The sequence below is a fragment of the Chlamydotis macqueenii genome, chromosome Z (assembly GCF_036417535.1).
Source record: "Chlamydotis macqueenii isolate bChlMac1 chromosome Z, bChlMac1.mat, whole genome shotgun sequence".
Classification (NCBI taxonomy): Eukaryota; Metazoa; Chordata; class Aves; order Otidiformes; family Otididae; genus Chlamydotis; species Chlamydotis macqueenii.
Genome location: NC_141593.1, coordinates 11,937,279 through 11,957,377, shown reverse-complemented (window position 1 = coordinate 11,957,377; position 20,099 = coordinate 11,937,279). Strand labels below are relative to the sequence as shown.

Here is a 20,099-nt window from a genome sequence, read left to right as displayed (position 1 = left end):
GCACAATGGAGAGTGTAGAAAAGAAGAGTCAGAGGATATATTGAGGTGAGCCCATCCTTCTTGGCAGAAGATGGAGTTCATGTTAGGTTAAAGTGACAGAGGAACTCTGGCTTTTGAATGAGTAAGTAGAAATCTACAGATAGAAATGATCAGACTAAAGAGCTGCCTTTTTCATATTTATGACCCTACATTTCGTGTAAAACTTTGTTATCTTGAGCTTGGATTTGTCCACTGAGAATTACATTTGCAGTTGAGACACCTGAACAACTCTGAATTGCTTTGTTCTTTGCCTGGCTGTAAGGAGAGAATTGTTTGCTGCTGCAAGTCTGCATAGCAGAAGGCAAGCCTGATCTGCTGCTACTTGCCAATTTGCATAACTTTTCCACCTGGACACACTGAAACTTGTAATTCCAATCCAAACAAGAACTACAGAAGACTATATACTTTCAGTTACCCTCTGGTAGATTATTTGCTTCGTAAGAACATAAGAAGTACTCTACTGGCACTTCTGACAGTGCCCAAATACACTGCTTTTTGGAAGCACAAGCAAGCATGTCCACTTGGTATGGTCTGTTCACACCATTGACTCCTAGCATCCATAAAAGTTTTATTAGGCATGTGGGAGCATGCGCCTCTACTTGTTCATTTTGCTGTCTATTTTATGAAATGATTGTCCCTAATTTTTTCTAATTCCTTTAAAAAAACTTTTATTACTATTTTTTGGCCTGTTGTTTTTAGTTCATACTATCTGTCCCCACTCTTTCCTGAGGCAGCAGGAAAACCTTAGTTATAGCCCCTTCTCATCCTTCTTGTCAGACTGAAGAGTCTCAACTCTTCATAAGGAGCTGCACCACACCCTTGATAATTTTTGCTGCCCTTCTCTTTACCTTCTTTAATTGTACTATATCCATGAGATGTGATGACCAGAACAGAACACAGTACTCAGGACATGGCTGCTTGAAGTTTTTATGTACTGGCAAAATGCTGCCCTGTCTCGTTCTGAATACCCTTCTTGGTGATGCTCATCTTCTGTTCAGCAGAATTAATGGTATCTTTAAATTTTATAATCAGAAATAATTTTTTTTTGTAGTTAGGTTTAAAAATTCTTATTTATTCTGTAAACCAAAATGCAATACATATATGTTGTGGTTTAACACCAGCTGGCAACTAAGTACCATGCAGCTGCTCACTCAGTCCTTCCCCCTCAGTGGGATGCGGGAGAAAACTTGAAAAAGAAGGTAAAACGCCTAGGTTCAGATAAAGGCAGTTTAATAGAAGGAATAGAAATAGAAATAATAATAATAATAATAATAGGCAGTTTAATAGGAAGGAATAGAAATAGAAATAGAAATAATAATAATAATAATAATAGACAGTTTAATAGGAAGAAATAGAAATAGAAATAGAAATTAAAAAAAAAAAAATAATAATAATAGAAGAATATACAAAACAAGTGATGCACAGTGCAACTCCTCAGTGCCCAGTGGCTGATGCCTAGCCTGTCCCCAAGCAGCAGTTCCCTAGCCGCTGGCCAACTCTCCAGTTTATATACTAAGCATGACATTATATGGTATGGAATATCCCTTTGGCCAGCTTGGGTGAACTGTCCTAGCTATATTCCTTCCCAGCTTCCTGTGCACCTCCCCACTAGCAAAGCCTGGTAAGCTGAGAAGCCCTTGACTTATGCTGCTTATCAACAACTAAAACGTAAGTGTGCTATCAATATTTTTTGCATACTAAAACCAAAACATAGCACTAGACTAACTACTAGGAAGAAAATTAACTCTATCCCAGCTGAAACCAGGACAATATATTAATATTTCAGTGCTTTCTTACTTCTAGAATCATATTCACGAATTGTCTGGAATATCAAGTACTCTCTACAAACTGAGCCATTTTTCAGGGGAAATAATTTTTAAGCATGTGTTTCTTGTAACTATGGAGAAAATAATGAAGAGCTACATAGTATAAAACTGAGACCACTCAAAGAAACTTGACATTATTGTATTTAAACTTATTTTCTGAAATGAATTACTAAGTGTGTCTCTTAAATGAATTGTTTTGATTTTAAAGGACAAAATATACCTCTTTCACTACTTTTGAAAATTTCTCAGTCAGCTTCTCTGTGAAAAGTAGAGATTTTTCATGGTTAGTTTGGACTGTGTGCATTTTATACTCTGCAGGCAAGCTCAAAAGACACTGGATATCTGTATGCAGCAATACATCACCGCCTTGTGGCACTGCAAAGCTTTGCTGAGCAGGAGCCGGATGCTAACCAAGGAGACACAGAGTCAGAAATACCTTTTCAGCCATTAAGCTGCGATAGTGATGAAGATGATGAAAAAATAACTCAAGTGAACAGCACTGGATCTGGTAAGCAGAAATGTTCCTGGGAATGCTGTAATCCTTTCAGGGTATTTTCTTGTAAGCAATTAAAATTGTACTTTTTTTTTTTTTTATGCTGACTATAATGTTCATATTTTACAGATACCCCTTTTCAGGTAGAAAAGGGTAATTCCCTTTAGTAGTTTGACTTACTACTGTTAAAATTGAAAGTTTTGCCAGATGAAGGATCTATACATCTTTATAGCAGTGAAATATTCTTGTCAAAGTTTTGAGGGTTAAAAAAATTTAATACTGTCAAGTTTTACCTAAAGGTTTCTTCAGTATATTTCAGCAGAAATGACTAGAGGTATTGAGATACTAGTTGATACTTGAGTAAGTGACAGTGGAGTCAATTCACATCAGCACTTAGGTAGTTACTAATGGCTTGAAGCATAATGTGTTTACTAAGATATTTATTATGCAGTGGTTAACTTCATTTAAAACACTAGTTTTTGATCAGCTATAACAACTCCCTCACTAGGAAGTCTGCAGGTCAAGATTTACACACCAGTTTTGCCAGCTTTCTTCAACGTAACACAAATGTAGCATCCTCAAAGAGAAGAATGCAACTAAAACAAGATGTAAGGGGCAAGCTGCTGACTTAATCCTACTCTAGAAGCTGTTAATACAGCTCACAACAAGGCTGGGGTTACATTTGCGGAAAGCAAGGCAGAAACAGCTGTCAGATTTAAAATCTCTTCTGTCTTAGCAAACTTAGAAGTCACATTTCTAGGGTAAATTCACTTGCTTGTGGCAAACAGCTACCGTGGATAAAGGAGCTGCCAATTGTGTTCTAATTGTGTTTCTAATAGAAGCACTACAGCACGCAGGTTTGTATGCTGGTCAGAGCATTAGTTTCCCTCCTCAACTGAGTAACATACTGTCCTTAAAAACCATTCCTTTTAACAACTATTCAACAATCAATTCCTGTACAAGTGACAGCTACAAGTGACTCTTTGCTTAAGGAAACAAGTCTTTTTTTCCCCTTTTGGGAAACAGATTGCAGTTTACTGTGCTTGTTCCCATTACTAATTGCTGTTTAACCACATTTCAGTAGCAGTCAATGCTCTAAACAAAGCATGGTGCTCTTATACAACATTTCTCACAAATACCTTTTTTCTTTTTAGGAAATGTGAAACTTGTTAGCTCTGAGAACTCCTTGGATTGCTTCCAGATAATCAAACATTCCCTCTGTAATTCCTAAATCGTCTCTATTGACTTTACAAAGAGTTTCTGGTAACTTGAAAACTCCGATGGAGCTTGGTTCCTTTCCAGAATGACTGATGATAAGAACTCTTTGTTCTTTTAGGGGAAAGAAAAAAAAAAAAGAGGGGAAAGGAATTGTCAAAGAGTGTAGAAGGGTTTACAAGTTAAATATTTGTTTTGATTTGCAGAGACTTCTGATACAAATATTCAGATGGCAGCCAGCAAACAGATTCTGAGATATGAGTGTCAGGTGCTGTTTTTTCTTGACCTTTTAGTTAAGCATCTGTCTTTCATTTATGTCCAGTTAGTGACAGCCATTCTAGCAATCTCTTTCAAGTGCTTTTTTGATTACTTCTAGCATTTCCAGCTTATCTTAATTTCTATTCTTCTCAGAGCCATGAGGTTTTAGGAAACTGCACAGATTTCAGTTACCCATATCCAAGTCCCACTTTACATGCAGACATTGACATCTTACACACGCCTGTCCCTGGAACTCCCATTTCCAAAACAGGAAGAAAACTATACCTCGTGGGTTTTGAACAGGGTGAGGTCAGTTTTAAATATCAGCATAGAAACATCCATTTGGATGCAAGAGATCAGATCGTGCACATTTAAGAGCGTTTGTTTAAATCCTTCATTTTCGTTGAAGGATGTGTGTGAATAAGTAATCTTCTTTTTATTGATGTAACTCAGGTTCAGAGATTACTTCTCCTTAAGAGTACATAAATGTTAAGAAGTGTAAGTTCTCAGCGATTGTTTCATTACAAGAAATACAATTAGAAAGTATGCCTGCATTTTGTTTTATTTCATTTACCAAAACCCAGTGATAGTTCTTTCTTTTCTTAATACAGGCAATTTCCTTCTTGTTAAACTGAACTAAAACAATTCGCTAGATTATGCTATATATTTTATGACACTGTAAAATACATGAAAAAATAGATAAGAATTATCTTCAGTGCTGCAGACTGAAGAAGAAAGCAAATATTATATACATAATAAGTGAAGCATTATGAACATGAAAGTGTTCCTACATGTTTGAAAGCCATTTTTGTAAGAATTTTTTACACACAGTTCTTTACTATAACATCCACAGTATGTTAATGCTGTATAAGGTAGTAGAGATATTTCTACCATTTTACAAATTCAGTATAGACCTTTGTTTCAGTATTTTCATAGAATCATAGAATCATAGAATAGTTAGAGTTGGAAGGGACCTTCAAAGGTCATCTAGTCCAACCCCCCTGCAAGAAGCAGGGACATCCCTGACTAGATCAGGTTGCTCAGAGCCTCATCCAGCCTGGCCTTGAACGATTCCAGGGATGGGGCATCCACCACCTCTCTGGGCAACCTGTTCCAGTGCTCTACAACTCTCATTGTAAAAAATTTTTTTCTAATATCTAATCTAAACCTGCCTCCTTCTAATTTAAACCCATTACCCCTTGTTCTATCACAACAGGCCCTACTGAACAGCTTCTCCCCATCTTTCCTGTAGGCCCCCTTGAGGTATTGGAAGACCGCTATCAGGTCTCCCCAGAGCCTCCTCTTCTCCAGGCTGAACAGCCCCAACTCTCTCAGCCTGTCCTCATAGGAGAGGTGCTCCAGCCCTCTGATCATCTTTGTGGCCCTCCTCTGGACCCTTTCCAACTGGTCCATGTCCCCTCTGGGGACTCCAGAACTGGACGCAGTACTCCAGGTGGGGTCTCACCAGGGCAGAGTAGAGGGGCAGAATCACCTCCCTCGACCTGCTGGCCCCGCTCCTCTTGATGCAGCCCAGGATGCGGTTGGCCTTCTGGGCTGCAAGGGCGCATTGCCCACTCATGTTGAACCTCTCATCTACCAACACTCCCAGGTCTTTCTCCTCAGGGCTGCTCTCGATCCAATCCCCGCCCAGCCTGTATTTGTGCTTGGGATTGCCACGACCCAGGTGCAGGACCTTGCACTTGGCCTGGTTGAACTTCATGAGGTTGGCACGGGCCCACCTCTCCAGCCTGTCCAGGTCCCTCTGGATGGCATCCCTCCCTTCCAGCGAGTCGACGGCACCACACCACCTCTATCCCACTGTCCATGTCACTGACAAAGATGTTGAACAGGGCCGGGGCCAACACGGACTCCTGAGGGACGCCACTGGTGACCGGTCTCCACTTGGACATTGAGCCGTTGACCACCACTCTCTGAGTGCGGCCATCCAGCCAACTCCTTATCCACCGAGTGGTCCATCCATCGAACCCATGCCTCTCTAGTTTAGAGAGAAGGATGTCGTGCGGGACAGTGTCAAATGCCTTGCACAAGTCCAGGTAGATGATATCCGTTGCCCGTCCCTTGTCCACCGATGCTGTTACCCCGTCATAAAAGGCCACCAAATTGGTCAGGCACGATCTGCCCTTGGTGAAGCCATGCTGGCTGTCACCAACCACCTCCTTGCTCACCATGTGCCTTAGCATGGTTTCCAGGAGAATCTGCTCCATGACCTTGCCAGGCACGGAGGTGAGGCTGACCGGCCTGTAGTTGCCCAGGTCTTCCTTACTCCCCTTTTTAAAAATGGGGGTTATGTTTCCTCTCTTCCAGTCATCGGGGACCTCACCAGACCGCCACGATTTCTCAAATATGATGGCCAGTGGCTTGGCAACTTCATCCGCCAGTTCACTCAGGACGCGCGGATGGATCTCATCAGGCCCCATGGACTTGTGCACCTTCAAGTTCCTTAAATGATCTCGAACCTGCTCTTCGAGCACTGTGGGTGGTTCTTCATCCTTGCAGTCCCTGCCTGTGCCTTCCACAGCTTGGGTGGGGAGACAAGAGTTCTTATCAGTGAAGACTGAGGAAAAAAAGTCATTGAGTACCTCAGCCTTCTCCACATCCCGGGTAACCACGACACCCGTTACCTTCCGGAGGGGGCCTACATTCTCCTTGGATTTTCTTTTGTCCCCTACATACCTGTAAAAGCTTTTCTTGTTACTTTTTATATCCCTGGCCAGATTCGATTCCATCAGGGCTTTAGCCTTTTTAAAATTCTTAATTGAATTGCTTTACTTTCAAGTAGAGATATTAATTTTGTAAAGTCTGTAACAAATAAGTCGCTGTACCTGGTATTTTTATCAGAACATATTTCACCATTTATAGCTTGGACATTTTTACCAAGAAATTGCTCTGTAAATCCAAGTGGAGAGAAACAGAACAATTAATCTTTAAACAGATTTTGAGAGTAGATGGGATCCAAAACTCTCTGTGAGGTATTTATCTTTTCCCACTCACTGAAAAGTGAGCTGAGGAGATTAATTTAAACTAGACAGCAAACTTCTACACTGACCAAAGTCAAGCAAATATATTGTTCCATGTCTTTCATTGCTAATTCCTTTCTCTGCGAACTATTGTAACTATGTTTGCCTCCAGTTGTCTTTGTAATATCTTCCTGAGGAAAGATCAGCAGAATTCTTTATTACACATATGAAAAATTTTCTCATTAAGGAATTTAACAAATAAAACAATGAAAAATGCCAATATGGCAATGTATGAGTGATTGCACCAAGAGTGGTCCCTTCTGAGGGGAATGTCACTGGCCTCAGTTGCATGGCTCTCCCCTTTTGTTCTTCCTCTCCCTGGACTTGTAAACGTTACATTCTTTTGCAGTGTGCTAGATCTTCAACAAACAGAACAGAGAATTTCGCTTAGTCAGGCATATAGCATAGCCTAGTAAGGAAGCGTGGTCTCCTGGCAGGCAATGAGTTGTGCCTGACCCCTGACCTAGCACCCATAGGTCTGTGTCCGGGGCATGTTCTGCAATGCTAGTATGCATAAGTTCCATTTATAGTTATTGGATAGACAGGTCTCTAACATAGACACTGTGCAACTCTGGCAGGATGCCCATCTCTTTCCACTGGTGGCACAAACAAACAAGGTACCTATGTCAGGCTCAAAAAAATCATCCTGCCAGAACATGGATCTGTTCAAGCCTCAACACCTAAGCTTGCCATTGGAAGCAAGTGATCAGAATTCACTACTTAGACCCAGTGACTAAGATGTCTCTGAAAATGTGATTCCTTGCTTCTGACACTTCTAAGAGATTTTTCCATGTTTTTTTTTAATAACCATAAGGAGATTCTGTCCTTGCTTCAAAGGAATGCATTTTGTTTAAATTTAGAAACAGTTCCATCATGGTCATCAGATATAGCAGAAAGTCCTTAAAGTGTTGTAACCCCATTAGTATTTAGAATGGACTGTCAATTCCTTGAGACACATAAAGCGTTTATTTCACAGGGGAGCATGAAATGTCAGTTGTAGCAATAGTATAGCATGGGCCAAGAGGTAAGATGGTTCCTATGATTTCCATCCTTTTCCTTTTTCTGATTTTGCAGGAATTTCTTTATTTGTATCCCTGAGAGGGAACAGAGAAGCTGGAGAAATACATGTCAAGGAGAAGTACATGTGAGGGACAAAGATGACAGTGTCACTAGGCAAAGAAATGTTTCATACATTTCTTATAGTGTACCTCATAGTGCACCTCATAGAATCACAGAATCACAGAATGGTTTGGGTCAGAAGGGACCTTTAAAAGTCATCTAGTCCAACCCCCCTGCAAGGAGCAGGGACATCTTCAACAAGATCAGGTTGCTCAAAGCCTCATCCAACCTGGCCTTGAACACTTCCATGTTCCACGCCATGGGGCATCCACCACCTCTCTGGGCAACATGTTTCAGTATCTCACCACCCTCATTGTAAAAAATTTCTTCCTTCTATCTAGTCTAAATCTACCTCCTATTTCAAATCCATTACCCCTCATCCTATCACAACAGGCCCCACTATAGAGTTTCTACCCATCTTTCCTACAAGCCCCCTTTAGGTACTGGAAGACCGCTATCAGGTCTCCCCAGAGCCTTCTCTTCTCCAGGCTGAACAGCCCCAACTCTCTCAGCTTGTCCTCAGAGGAGAGGTGCTCCAGCCCTCTGAGCATTTTCGTGGCCCTCCTCTGGACCCTCTCCAACAGGTCCGCATCCTTATGCTGGGGGCTCCAGAGCTGGATGCAGTACTCCAGGTGTGGTCTCATGAGAGCATAGTAGAGGAGGAGAATCACCTTCCTTGACCTGCTATCCACACTCCTTTTGATGCAGCCCAGGATGCGGTTGACTTTCTGGGCTCCAGGTGCACATTGCCGGCTAATGTTGAGCTTCTCATCCACCAATACCCCTAAGTTCTTCTCCTCAGGGCTGCTCTCAATCCATCCTCTGCCCAGCCTGTATTTGTGCCCGAGATTGCCCTGACCCATGTGTAGGACCTTGCACTTGGCCTGGTTGTACTTCATGAGGTTGGCACGGGCTCACCTCTCCAGCCTGTCAAGGTCTCTCTGGATGGCATCCCTTCCCTCCAGCACATCAACAGCACCACAGAGCTTGGTGTCGTCAGCAAACTTGCTGAGGGTGCACTCTATCCCACTGTCCATGTTGCCAACAAAGATGTTAAACAGGGCTGGTCCCAATCCCCTGAGGAACGCCACTCGTCATCATTAACTCTCTTAAATCTTCTCCTAACTTCATCCTGATTGAGGATTCTCTCCTTTGATTGATGTGTCCTCTCTTTCCTGGCATGGAATTTTCTTTTAGAAGCTCTTAGGGTGAATTAAAAGTTGCTGGAGTCTAGGACTAAGTAAGTCCCATGAAGTCTCTCCATACATAGCTATAGACCTTAAGAGAAAACCATAGTGTGCAAAGACATAGTGTATCACCTATGGGTCCACCAAGAACTGCATGGATTTTGGAGACTACTAGTGTTGAGAGCTGGATAGTATCATGTCACAGAAGTGCAACGTTTTTTTTATTTTAGAGGCATTTTTCTAGTCCAGTGTACACATATCTCCCATATTGGCCTCATTAGGACTGTCATCTGCTGGTGTTTATCAAGATTTAAAATGTTACAAGATCTTTTTTTGTTTGTAAGTAAAATATGTTTAAAGTTCTTAAAGGAACTACTGTTCAGCAACACCACAGGAACTCGTGAAAAACTATCTATCTTTGACTTTTTTGAGAATTTAATGTAAATTCCTACCAATTTTTAAGGATTGCAAATCGTAAATCTAACACACACACATACCTGATAGTGATTCTGTGATTCGTAGTGATTAAAACTGAGGAAAAGTTAATTCTTAACTTCTTTGTTGGAGTCCAAGTTTCTGCATTTTTTCTAGCAGATACTAGTAGGATCTAAAGCAGAGAAGAAAAGACAACTCTCTGATTGGCTTTAAATGCTGACATATCAGGAAAGGGTGTGGGGGTAGAATCAGATTTCATATTCTGACAAACTCAAGGCCTTTCATTTCACCTAGAGGAAGTTTAAAACTTTTAGTAAGTATTTAGCGGTGGCCAGACGGTAGCAGCAATTTTTAAGCAGATACTGAGATAGGGATATTACGTGTCTGCCATTAGTCAGCGATATCTACTGTTTGCAGATGAGTCAAAGTCTTAGAGATTACATACCAAAAACACCCATGACCAATGAGTTACTTGAAGATATGTTGGATTTCTCACAGTTTACTGAGCATCTTTTATGAAGTGTTAAGACAGTGTTCCCTGTATAGAGCAAGATTATTTGCATCCCAGACACATTGTCCTATCTCAACATCTGAATCCTTATTGCTTATGTGCTTGTCTTTATTGACATGGGGAGTCACAGGCTTCATTCACTATTCACATGCTCAAATATTTGTGAATAATCCTGTGTTATCTAGTTAGATATTTACCTAAACCAGGAACAGATCATATCCAGACTTTAACCTACTGCTTTGGTATTATGAAATGCTGGATTATTTCAAAACATGGATATACTCAAATAAGACAAATCTTTAAAATTTCTTTTTCAGATCATTCTAGATGGAACCGCAGGCAGTCTGCTCATGACACCTACCAGAGGTTACAACAGCACGGCTGGGAACTCATCTTCCCAAAATGTCTAAGCTGACTCGTCAGTCCCCGGAGGGAGGAAATCAGATGCATTTTGCTTCACGATTTTTAAGAAAAGACTAATTTTAGGGACAGCTTAAGTTTAATACATTGAGAAAGAACTTAAGATGCACTTTTGAGGATTCCAGCTTTGCACTGAGATAAGAATGAGACAATGCCTTCCAATATTCAAGAACTGTTACTAAGGCTTCAGATTTTAAGCATTAAATATATTTAGATACATTATTAAAGTAAGGAATTTTATAGGGAATAAATGTTTATTCATCATATTGATGGATAAAACCACATAACCCTAAACTAATAATATATGTGAAAACATATTTGTTACTTTTTATCTGTTACTTAAAAGATGTATTTGGAAAGCTTTAAATTTGGCTTCACTGAAAACATTTATTTAAAATTGTGTGGTAACATTCAGCATCCTGTTTATGAGTACATGAAAACAGAATTGGGCATGGCAGTTCAGCACGACTAAGGCCTATAAAAGCAGCCTTCGTAACAAGATTTTTTTTCTGTTTGTTTTGAAAATATCCGGAGTTGTATACTGGTTGTAGAATTTTTTGAAGGGCAAAGAAGCACAATCTGCTTTTACAGGTGTAAACACCAGAAGAATTCACTATGAAGAACTGCAAGGTAGTTCTAAGGGGCATACGAGCGTTAAGATTTAAAAGTGTATCTGCTTGCAGTCATGACAAAACAAGCACTTGGACTGTTCATTGTCCATTTGATAAATGCAAATAAATGCATGCACAGTGTAACTGGATATCCTCTTAAAAATTTCTCTTAAATGTGTGAGTTTATCTGAGATTACTTCTGCCTTAGCTGTAGCTATCCGTAAAAAGCATAATTCCTTGAAATACATTAATATGTTACACATCCTAATGTGTGCAATAATCCCAACAGTGCCAAAGACCCAGTCACCCATTCCACAAACTACTGCCTTCTACCTAGCCATTCTCATGAGAAATTAGAAAAATCAATTCTCTCTAATGCCACCTGTGAATTAAGACTTACTGGATCATTCAGTTATGCTCTGTGTTTTCTATTCATTCTGTCAAAAGATGAATAAAATGTTTGTAATCATTCCACTGCTTTGTATATTGTTGGTTACCAAATACTATTTCTTTGTCATCCTCAGAGCTGAAACAGTGTTCTGAAATATCTGAAGTCCTTTTAATTAAGGACTGCGTAACACCTGAAGAGTCAAGTTACCATTTAGTCTTCCTGTCTGAAGATATGTGTGAAGTTGGAAGAATACCAGCTTCTTCCTGAATTCTCAGTGCCCCACTGAGATTAGCATCCTGATGAAGCTTGAACCAGCATCTGGATTATGCAGAATCCTAAGTAGCCTGCCAAAATTAGCACTTGTCTGACATTGATTCAGCATCTGGATGACAGTAAGCTTAAGTGGGACTGGATTTTTTTTCCTTCAGGAAAAGGAGAATGCTTCACAACACAGCATCTGTGTCAAATAGTGATGCACTGGGATTCTCTTTGACACTTCAGTCTGCTGATAACAAAAATGTTCTTTCCATACCTAGCTGTACATTGTGTCCTTTTGTATCAGCCTTGCTCCTGACCACAACAATATTTGCATCACTGACCTTCATATTTCATTGCTGCAACTCATACTCAGGAACAAGGCTCCAAGTTATAAAACCTTCAGCAGTTGTAAACCACAGCAGCCCTGTGTATTTAGCAACAGGTCATGGTGATAACTTTGCCCTGGAGTTCAGCTGGCTATGCACTGAATGCAGAGTTTGATTTCAAAGTCTGTCCTGATAATCAAAGCCTTCTGTGAAATAGGATTTAAGCACCTGAGTGTCACGATATCCCTATAAATTCTACTACAGCTGTAAAATCCTTGGCAAAAGAAGGAGAATTCCAGAGCACGTACAACAGAACTTTGCAGACACAGGGCCTAAACTTTGTCATTCACTCCTACGGCATAGGGAACAAGACTTATGATCATTCACAAATAAGCAAACTCTCTTTTGATCTGCCTTTTCCCAAGAGCTTTACGTATATACACCAGTATACACACAAACACACACTCTTAAACTTGAAGCTATATCTCCTAAAAGCTGAGGAGGAAAAGAGATGTTTAACTATTTTGAAGAGTTTGGATACTGTGGTAATAGAGGACATATAAATACATGTATATGCAGACATATTTATGGTATGAATTTTTACTCTTGAAATCCTAATACTTTATTTATTCTGTTTAGTCTTGTTGCACTAAAATTCATTGTTTCTAAAGACTCAAGGTATGCTAATATGTAATATATTAACTTCTTTTTAAAAATGTAAAGTTTGTCATTTTATGACAGCCAGAGCAACAATTTCTATGCCTGAACAATAAACAATTTTCTCACAGCTTTAATTTCCGTCTAACTAGTTGTCTTATTTTGTGTCCTGTCTTATTTTTTGTGTCCTGTCTTATTTTTTGTCTGCTTCCTACAGACAGTTCCTTCCACACTGCAGAATTTCAAGCCTGTTTTCTTAAGGAAACAAGATTTAAACCTTTGTGTACTCTGTCCATCTATCTGTCAGACCCACTTCAATCCAACTGTTCAGTTTCAGATAAATTGGTCAGGAGGCAGAAAGCTCAAAAACAATTTAAGTTCTTCATTAAAATTGGCAGTTTTGAGTGACAGAACTCAGAAGAGAGTATCCTTTGAGTAAGAAGTTTCAAGGTATTCTTGGTATTTTCTGTGAGGCTTGTGGGGCTGAGTGGTGCATTCCTGCTTCTGAACACGCTGCAGCACTTGCTGGGAGAGAGGAGAAAGGAAAACCATGGAAGAATGGACACCTGGGATTTCTGTGGCCTGATGTGGAGTGTAGAGAAAACCCACATCTGTATGAAACTAGACCACTAATTTTGCTATTTGTGGAGCAACCTGCTCTTCTATGTTTTTTTTCAGGTAAATTTTATTTTATTTATTTATTTATTTCTAACAAATCCCAGTGATTAATTTATATAGATAAGGCCTGCAGAGCTGGAAGCTCTTATGTATTAGTGCAGTAACAATTTTTGAAGAGAGGGAAAACTAACAAATCTTCATATAAGGATAGATATGCAGATATCTGCTATTAAGATTATGAGTTTCTGGCAAAATCTACTTGGATGGGATAGCTTAAATGGCTTACTTTACATTCTGGAGGTGTTTGTATCTCTTCTTAAATCTTGTCACTCAGCTTTTCATGTCACAATCTTTAGTGACCTCTAAATTATCTTGGCAAACTGTATGAAGTTAAGATTTCTGGCAAGGTCTCTATTGAATGAATGAACACAAGGAAAGCCTTTAGCACTTTTGAAACTGCTTTGAGTGCTACTGACAGCCTGTACAACATGAGCGTCCTCTTTTCCCTAGCTGGATTTTAGAGGATCTACCACTGGGGCATGCTGGCAGGTAAATCTAGAAGAAGCACACATTGCCTATTCTACAGTATTTTCTGTCTAAAAAGTGGAGGCCAGATTCCTGAGTCGTCTTGCACAAACACTGAAGTTATTCTTACAAAACAATGTGTCTGTGGCTGTTTGAGCATAGTCAAACTGCTCCTGAAATGCTGAAGTCAGTTGTTAGTCCACTTCAGCGACGATGTGGTTTGCTTTGCATAAACAAAGACTGGGAAGAAAAGCAGAAAAGGAAATTTCTGTTAATTAAAACATGTTCTAATGAAAGTATGGACAAGAAATCTTTCCCCTTCTCATTGTTTTTGCATGAAAAAAAAGTTCAATAATTTGCATTCATAAGAATACCTGCTTTTTTTTTTTTTGCCTTTTCTGAAGCATCTTGCTCTATTTTTGAATTTATGACTCAACTATGTAATCACTGATGAGGGTACACACATTGCAAGCAAAACGCAAGCACAAATGGATAGAATCTGGGACCAGAAATTCAATCAGACTATACCTGCTAATGGGTTCATCTGCCTGCGTTGTAATATTCTGACGTGTCACACGACTGACATTCACTAAGCATTAAGCTGGAGTTCTCCCCTGAATAATCAGAACTAACAGCTGTCGTCAGCTGGGCTCAGAATCTAAGGACTCAGTTTTGTGAAATGTTACTGTGATGGTCTGTTTATCTCCTCCTCTGTGAATGCAACTAACACTGACAGCATTATCATTTTCAACACAAAGATAGTACTATCATCTTCAGGTACCAGTAGTACTTAGGGGCATATAAAGAAAGTCTAGAGAATGTAAATGATGGGATTAGTTAATTATATAACTGGTTATTAATTAAATGATCACAAGAAGGCATTACTCACTAACTTCAATAAGAAGTAGAAATGAACAGCTGTCCTAGATTGTAACTGCACTGCACTAGAAGGAATATGTACATTCTTTCGCATGAAAAAAAGGCTAAATTTGGAGACCTTCTTATGTAAAACTGCTGGTACAGTTCTGCAGCTAGTGTAACAACTTAGGAATATAGTATTTACGTAAAAAAAATTTCCAGTTACATTGTTTTGTAACACAAAATAGATTATTTTAAGTTTATTACATAGGGGTTTTTTTTCAAGTCCACTATATAACTTGAAAAATGTAAAGCTAAGGATGCCTGCTTTTCTATGCATTTGTGTCTTGAGATTTACCTCATATACTATAACCACTTGGTGTCTACAATGGGCATTACTCTGAAGCGTTTTCCTTAACGCAGGCGGTATTGAGATGTCTGTTTCCATGCGGAATTTTTAAGTACTCTGTTCCCAAAACAAAGTTGGTTCTGGTCAGCCAAGGGTTTAAAGAGTTATTACAGTGGGAATTCAACCCCTCTCCATACTTGTATCTTGGAAGAATACCAGGCTAAAATGCCTGTGCTTATGCATTCAATTCTGTGTGAAGAAATCTGTCCTTTATCACACTGGGTATATTGCTCTGAAGTCACTGAAGATGGGGCATGAAGATGTGTCATATGTCATAAACTGTGAATATATTTAAAAATAAGTGAAATGTCAATTGAGGGATACTTGTGTCTTGTTCCTGTGTACTAGGTGCATGCTCAAATCAAAATGTGTAGTAAGGAAGAGGTTAAGTAGTATCTATGGAACGTTCTGTAAGTAAGTCCATTTACAAAGTAAGACGCAAACTGTAAGCAACATTCCACAAACTCTATCCATTTTATGTGTTATGGAAAGTTTAAACCTTTTTCCGCATAGGCAATGGGGTGTCATGCAATCTGTGTACCCTTCAGTGAGTCTGTCAGAGACTTCCTTCTGGGAAACCCAGATGAATCACTTCATGCTCCGTGCCTCAGCTCTGCTTCCAGAATATTAAGATATCACCTATGTATTTCATATTTTATGCCTATAATGCTTGCTGTGGGATTAATTCAAAAGACCGTAACATGGTAATTGCATGGCCTGAGAGTGAAATACAGTTCCACATTCAAGCTTGCCTTAGTGGCTGAAGCTGATTAGTTTTTCAGATAAAGATCAAAACAGTTCAACATAAATAGGTAATACATGAAGCACAGAATCCTAGAGGAGCAGCTCAATAGTCAAATAAGTTATAAAACAAAAACCATTCAGAACAGAGATGTACATTTTCAAAACCTCTTATATCCTTTTGGTCTCCAGGATCCTATATTACCTACTGCTTTGTACAATCCAAAAGTTAATGGTTATACAGAATGAGGCATTTTCTACTTAGCAAGGGAATTAGTTATGTTTAATTACTCTCCTGGTAATCTAGTTTGTGGTAGCTTCCTCAAGGCTAAGCTAATCAGCAGACAGAAAATCCTCCTAATCGTCAGTGAAGACTGGATGGAGCTTTCATGCTGTTATACAAGAGCAGGGAAGGGCTGAGTGGCTTTAGCCGCTCTCATTTCCTCAGACTCTCTTAGCAAAGCACTGCAGAAGGGTGCTGCACCGACAGGTAGAAGCTGCTGCTTCTTCCCTTTCCCCAGGGAAAGAACAGGCACAAGCTCGGTAATGAGAAAATGGGCGTAAAGGAGGCAGAAGCAGTCAGCGAACGCCAGTGCCTGAGAAGGCAGTTATTAATAATGATGTAAGAACCCCACAGGATTTCCAGATAGCTTGCTTAGAGTATTAAAAAGTAACTCGGGATCAATTATTTCTTTTTTTTTTTTTTAACCTGGACTTGCAAAACACAGACTCACTTGCACTCACAGTGCTGCTGCCCAGACCCTTTCGCAAGCCTGCTGCCTTCACCACGCTGCCGTTCTCTGCACTTCTTCAGGCGTTGCAGTAAATGCAACAAGGACCAGAACAGGCCTGAGTAAGAGACTGACTTCTCCATTTACGTGTTTGCCATCAGATCCTCACAAGATGCAGTATTTGGCGCTTTTAAACCACAGAACCTCTTGTGGTTTTCTGACTTCCAAAGTCCTTTTCCTCAGACGAGTTTAACAAGGAAGCCAGCTTGCTAGCGAGGCACCTCACCGAGGCCCAGCTCAGCACGTCCACACTCCGCTTGCCACCAACTCCTGTCCCCATCCGCTACCACGGAGGACGCAGGTGGCTTCTACGGACTGTCAGCATGCAAGGAGGCCGAGCGACGGGCCGCAAGGGGAAGATGGGAGGTGTCCCCTCGGGGCCGGGGAGCCGAGGCGGCCCGGCTGAGGGGAGCCGGCGCCAGGGGCGCGCAAAGCGCGCGCAGGCCTACGTGCCTCCAGCCCCCTCGCGCCCGCCGGGGGCGCGAGGAGGCGGAGGCGTGGACGCAAAGGGTAGAAGGGGGCCGGAGACAGCGGTGTGCGCCCGACGCATGCGCAATGCGTGCTCCCAAGGCGAGGGAGAGCGAGCACTCGGTACGCGCTGTCCCCGCCTTCCCTTTCCCGGGCCGGCGCGGTTGCTCGAGAAGAGCGCATGCGCACGCGGCGGCCCGACTCGGGAGCGCTTCCTCCCCCGCCCTCCACCGCCGCCGCTCCCGCTCCCGCTCCCGGCCGCGCCCCCGCGAAGGGCGGGTGCCCGGCGGCGCCCTTCCGGATTGGTGGAGGCGGTGCCTGCCTGCGCGCGGGGAGGGGCGGGGCGCGCGGCCGTGCCATGTGTGCCGAGCGCTGCCCGGGCGCGCAGGCCGGCTCAGAGCGGGGGCAGCCGCCGCCGGGCAGCGCCGCGCCCTCCCGCCCGCCGGCTGCTGGCTCCCGCCCCGCGGGGCGAGCGAGCCCGGGCCATGTCCTTCGCGCGGGGCTTCCTCTACGGCTCCCTCTGCCTCGCCAGCCGGTCCACGCTGCTCTGCCAGGGGCCGGCCGTGGCTTCCTCCGCCCTGCCGGGGCTGCCGCTGCTCGGCGGCGCCCGCCGGCGCCTGCTCGCCTTCCGCGGGCTGAGCTCCGCTGCCCGCTGCGCGGCGGCGGGGCGGGGGGCGGCGGCGGCGGCGGGAGCCGGGCCGTGTGCGCCGCGGCGGCGAGGCTGCGGCGGGCTGGGGGCGGCGGGCGGCGGGTTCCGGCCGTCGCGGGTGGCGGTGGTGGTAAAGACGACGCGGTACGAGTTCGAGCAGCAGCGCTACCGCTACGTCGGGCTGTCGGAGGAGGACCTCAAACAGCTGGTGAGCAGCGGGAGGGAGCGGCGGGCCCGGCTTCCCGCCGGCGCTGCGGCCCGGGCGGGTGAGGCGGGGGCGCGGCCCGGAGCCCGGCCCGGAGGTGGCGTGGAGGTGGTGGCGGGGGTGCGAGCAGCGCCGCTCACCGCCCTTCGCTCGTCTGTCGCAAATGAGCGAGGGATTTGTGTAGTAAGCGTGTTTGGGTTTCATCCTCGGAGTGGTTCCAGCAGCCTTCATCAAGCTGCAGGTTTTTCCTTGCAGTTTGCAGCGTGAAGACTGTTCAGAGACGCGCATGCTGAGGAAAGCGCTGTGTTGTGAAAATCGCCGCTGAGGCAGAGAGGGCTCATGATCGTTTCCTCCCGCTCCTTTGCTCCGGATCCTTGCCTCGCTTCCTCACTTCATCCTTCGGGTATTCTAACAACTCCTTCAGCTTAACAGCTAAATCTGTCATTTGCTTCCATCTGTCTTGCTGCCGTTTCTAGAAAAGCATTTTCCTGTGGTCTTTAAGAAACATTCAGTACAAAAATGGGTTGCTGTTCCTTATTTAAGGTATACTGAGGAAAGCAGGTATCTTCAAGAGTTGATATATGCACTCAGTCTAGTGTCTTCATCTCCACCGAGCTCAGTGACTCCACTGTATCCTCCGTGTATCCTGTGACTGACTCCTTCCAGTGCTCATCTGCCACCCGTGGGCTGAGGGATGATGGTACCTGCTGGAGCTGCTTTGGTTGCCAGCAGTCAGTGCAGACCAGGTCATGAGCTTGTGTTACTGTCTTTATTCTGAATAAGACCATTAATTTGGGTCTGTCTAGTCTTTGGTCTCCTACAACTGGAAATATTTTAGACCCCTACTAATTTGCAGTGTTTAGATTAAACTTGTAGATGTGCTTAGGTTGTGTGGCAGGGACAAATGCTGTGGTTGCATAGCCTTGCTTCATAAACCACTAGGGTAAAAAGTATAGTATCTAAAGCAAGACAGTTCTTATATTTTTCTGTGTACTTTAGTTGGTCATCCACCTCCTATGGGACTTCTGTCCAAACATTTTTACGTATTTTGTAAAGCTCTTTAAAAGCTCTCTAGTCAAATTTCATATGGCACCAAGTTTAATTTGGGAACATCAGCCTGTATTCTTACTCACACCTACATGTAGGTTCCTTTTGCTAAGATGTCCCCATACTTCTTTCATAGGATGGGTGTGGAAAAGCAGTGTCTCTCACAGCTCATCTGTAAGACTGCTTTTCTGTCTTTGTTTATGCTTCTCTTGAGGAAGCACTTCTTGCTGCTAAGTGTAGAGACTCAGGTTGTTCTCAGTGTGCATCTAAATCCAAGAAAAACAAAATGGCGTCTTCGGTCACCTTCCCGTGAGCACTTGTGTACAGGCAGGACTGGGACAGTGAACCGGTTAGCAAGCAGTGTCATCGGTGTTGCACATCCCTAAAGGTGCTCTTGATGGACTATAGTGGTATCTGCAGTTTCTTTTCTATGTTTTGCATGATCAGTATCAGTCTGAAGATGCATTTTAAAAAAAAGTAGTTCTGAAAGCACAGCATCTGACTCTCGTAATTGCAGAAACACATTAGAGTTTGTCCTTTTCAGGAAGCTAACAAGCGTAACGTAATTCTCCATATCTGAGAGAATGCTAGAATTTTTATTCTAGGACTGGTGCTTTTTTTGAAATCTAGTTTTTCCCCTGGAAAGCTCACCTGCATGTGAGCAATAAAACTCAGTGTTGCCAGGTAGCCTAACTTGCCCAACTATGTGTGTAGCGATATTAAGTCAGGCTCTTGCCATGTGAGTGGAAATACAAAGATTTGTGCAAGAACACACTGAAAAGCTCTTCCAGAATTGTATTTTTGAAATAGGAAATAAGAGGGTGAAGGAATTCTCCTTAGTACCTGTTTCTCAAATTTGTTTGCTGTCTTGTAAAAATTTCATTGTTTACGTTCTGCTGTGACTCTGGTCTCAGACTTTTTTTTTCCTGAAACTTTCTGAGCTAGTGGCAGTCTCAGTAAATTTGTTAGGTGAAGGTTCGGCAAATTCCTACCCTCTCTATTGT

The 20,099-nt window shown here is 42.5% G+C and overlaps 2 protein-coding genes across 3 annotated transcripts in view; both read left to right on the top strand.

The window, feature by feature from the left end:
- The window catches only part of RANBP3L (RAN binding protein 3 like), a 35,865-nt gene extending 25,289 nt beyond the window's left edge, over positions 1-10,576 (top strand). For both annotated transcript variants that reach the window (XM_086770455.1, XM_086770454.1), the window contains exons 14-15: positions 2,184-2,373; positions 10,439-10,576. In XM_086770455.1, coding sequence (XP_086626581.1) covers positions 2,184-2,373; positions 10,439-10,536 — 288 coding nt within the window. In that variant the 3' untranslated portion in view covers positions 10,537-10,576. The remainder of the gene's footprint in view (positions 1-2,183; positions 2,374-10,438) is intronic.
- Positions 10,577-17,547: 6,971 nt separating this feature from the next.
- Positions 17,548-20,099, top strand: part of NADK2 (NAD kinase 2, mitochondrial) — a 30,389-nt gene continuing 27,837 nt past the window's right edge. Inside the window, exon 1 of the mRNA XM_086770719.1 lies at positions 17,548-18,051. Coding sequence (XP_086626845.1) covers positions 17,680-18,051 — 372 coding nt within the window. The 5' untranslated portion in view covers positions 17,548-17,679. The remainder of the gene's footprint in view (positions 18,052-20,099) is intronic.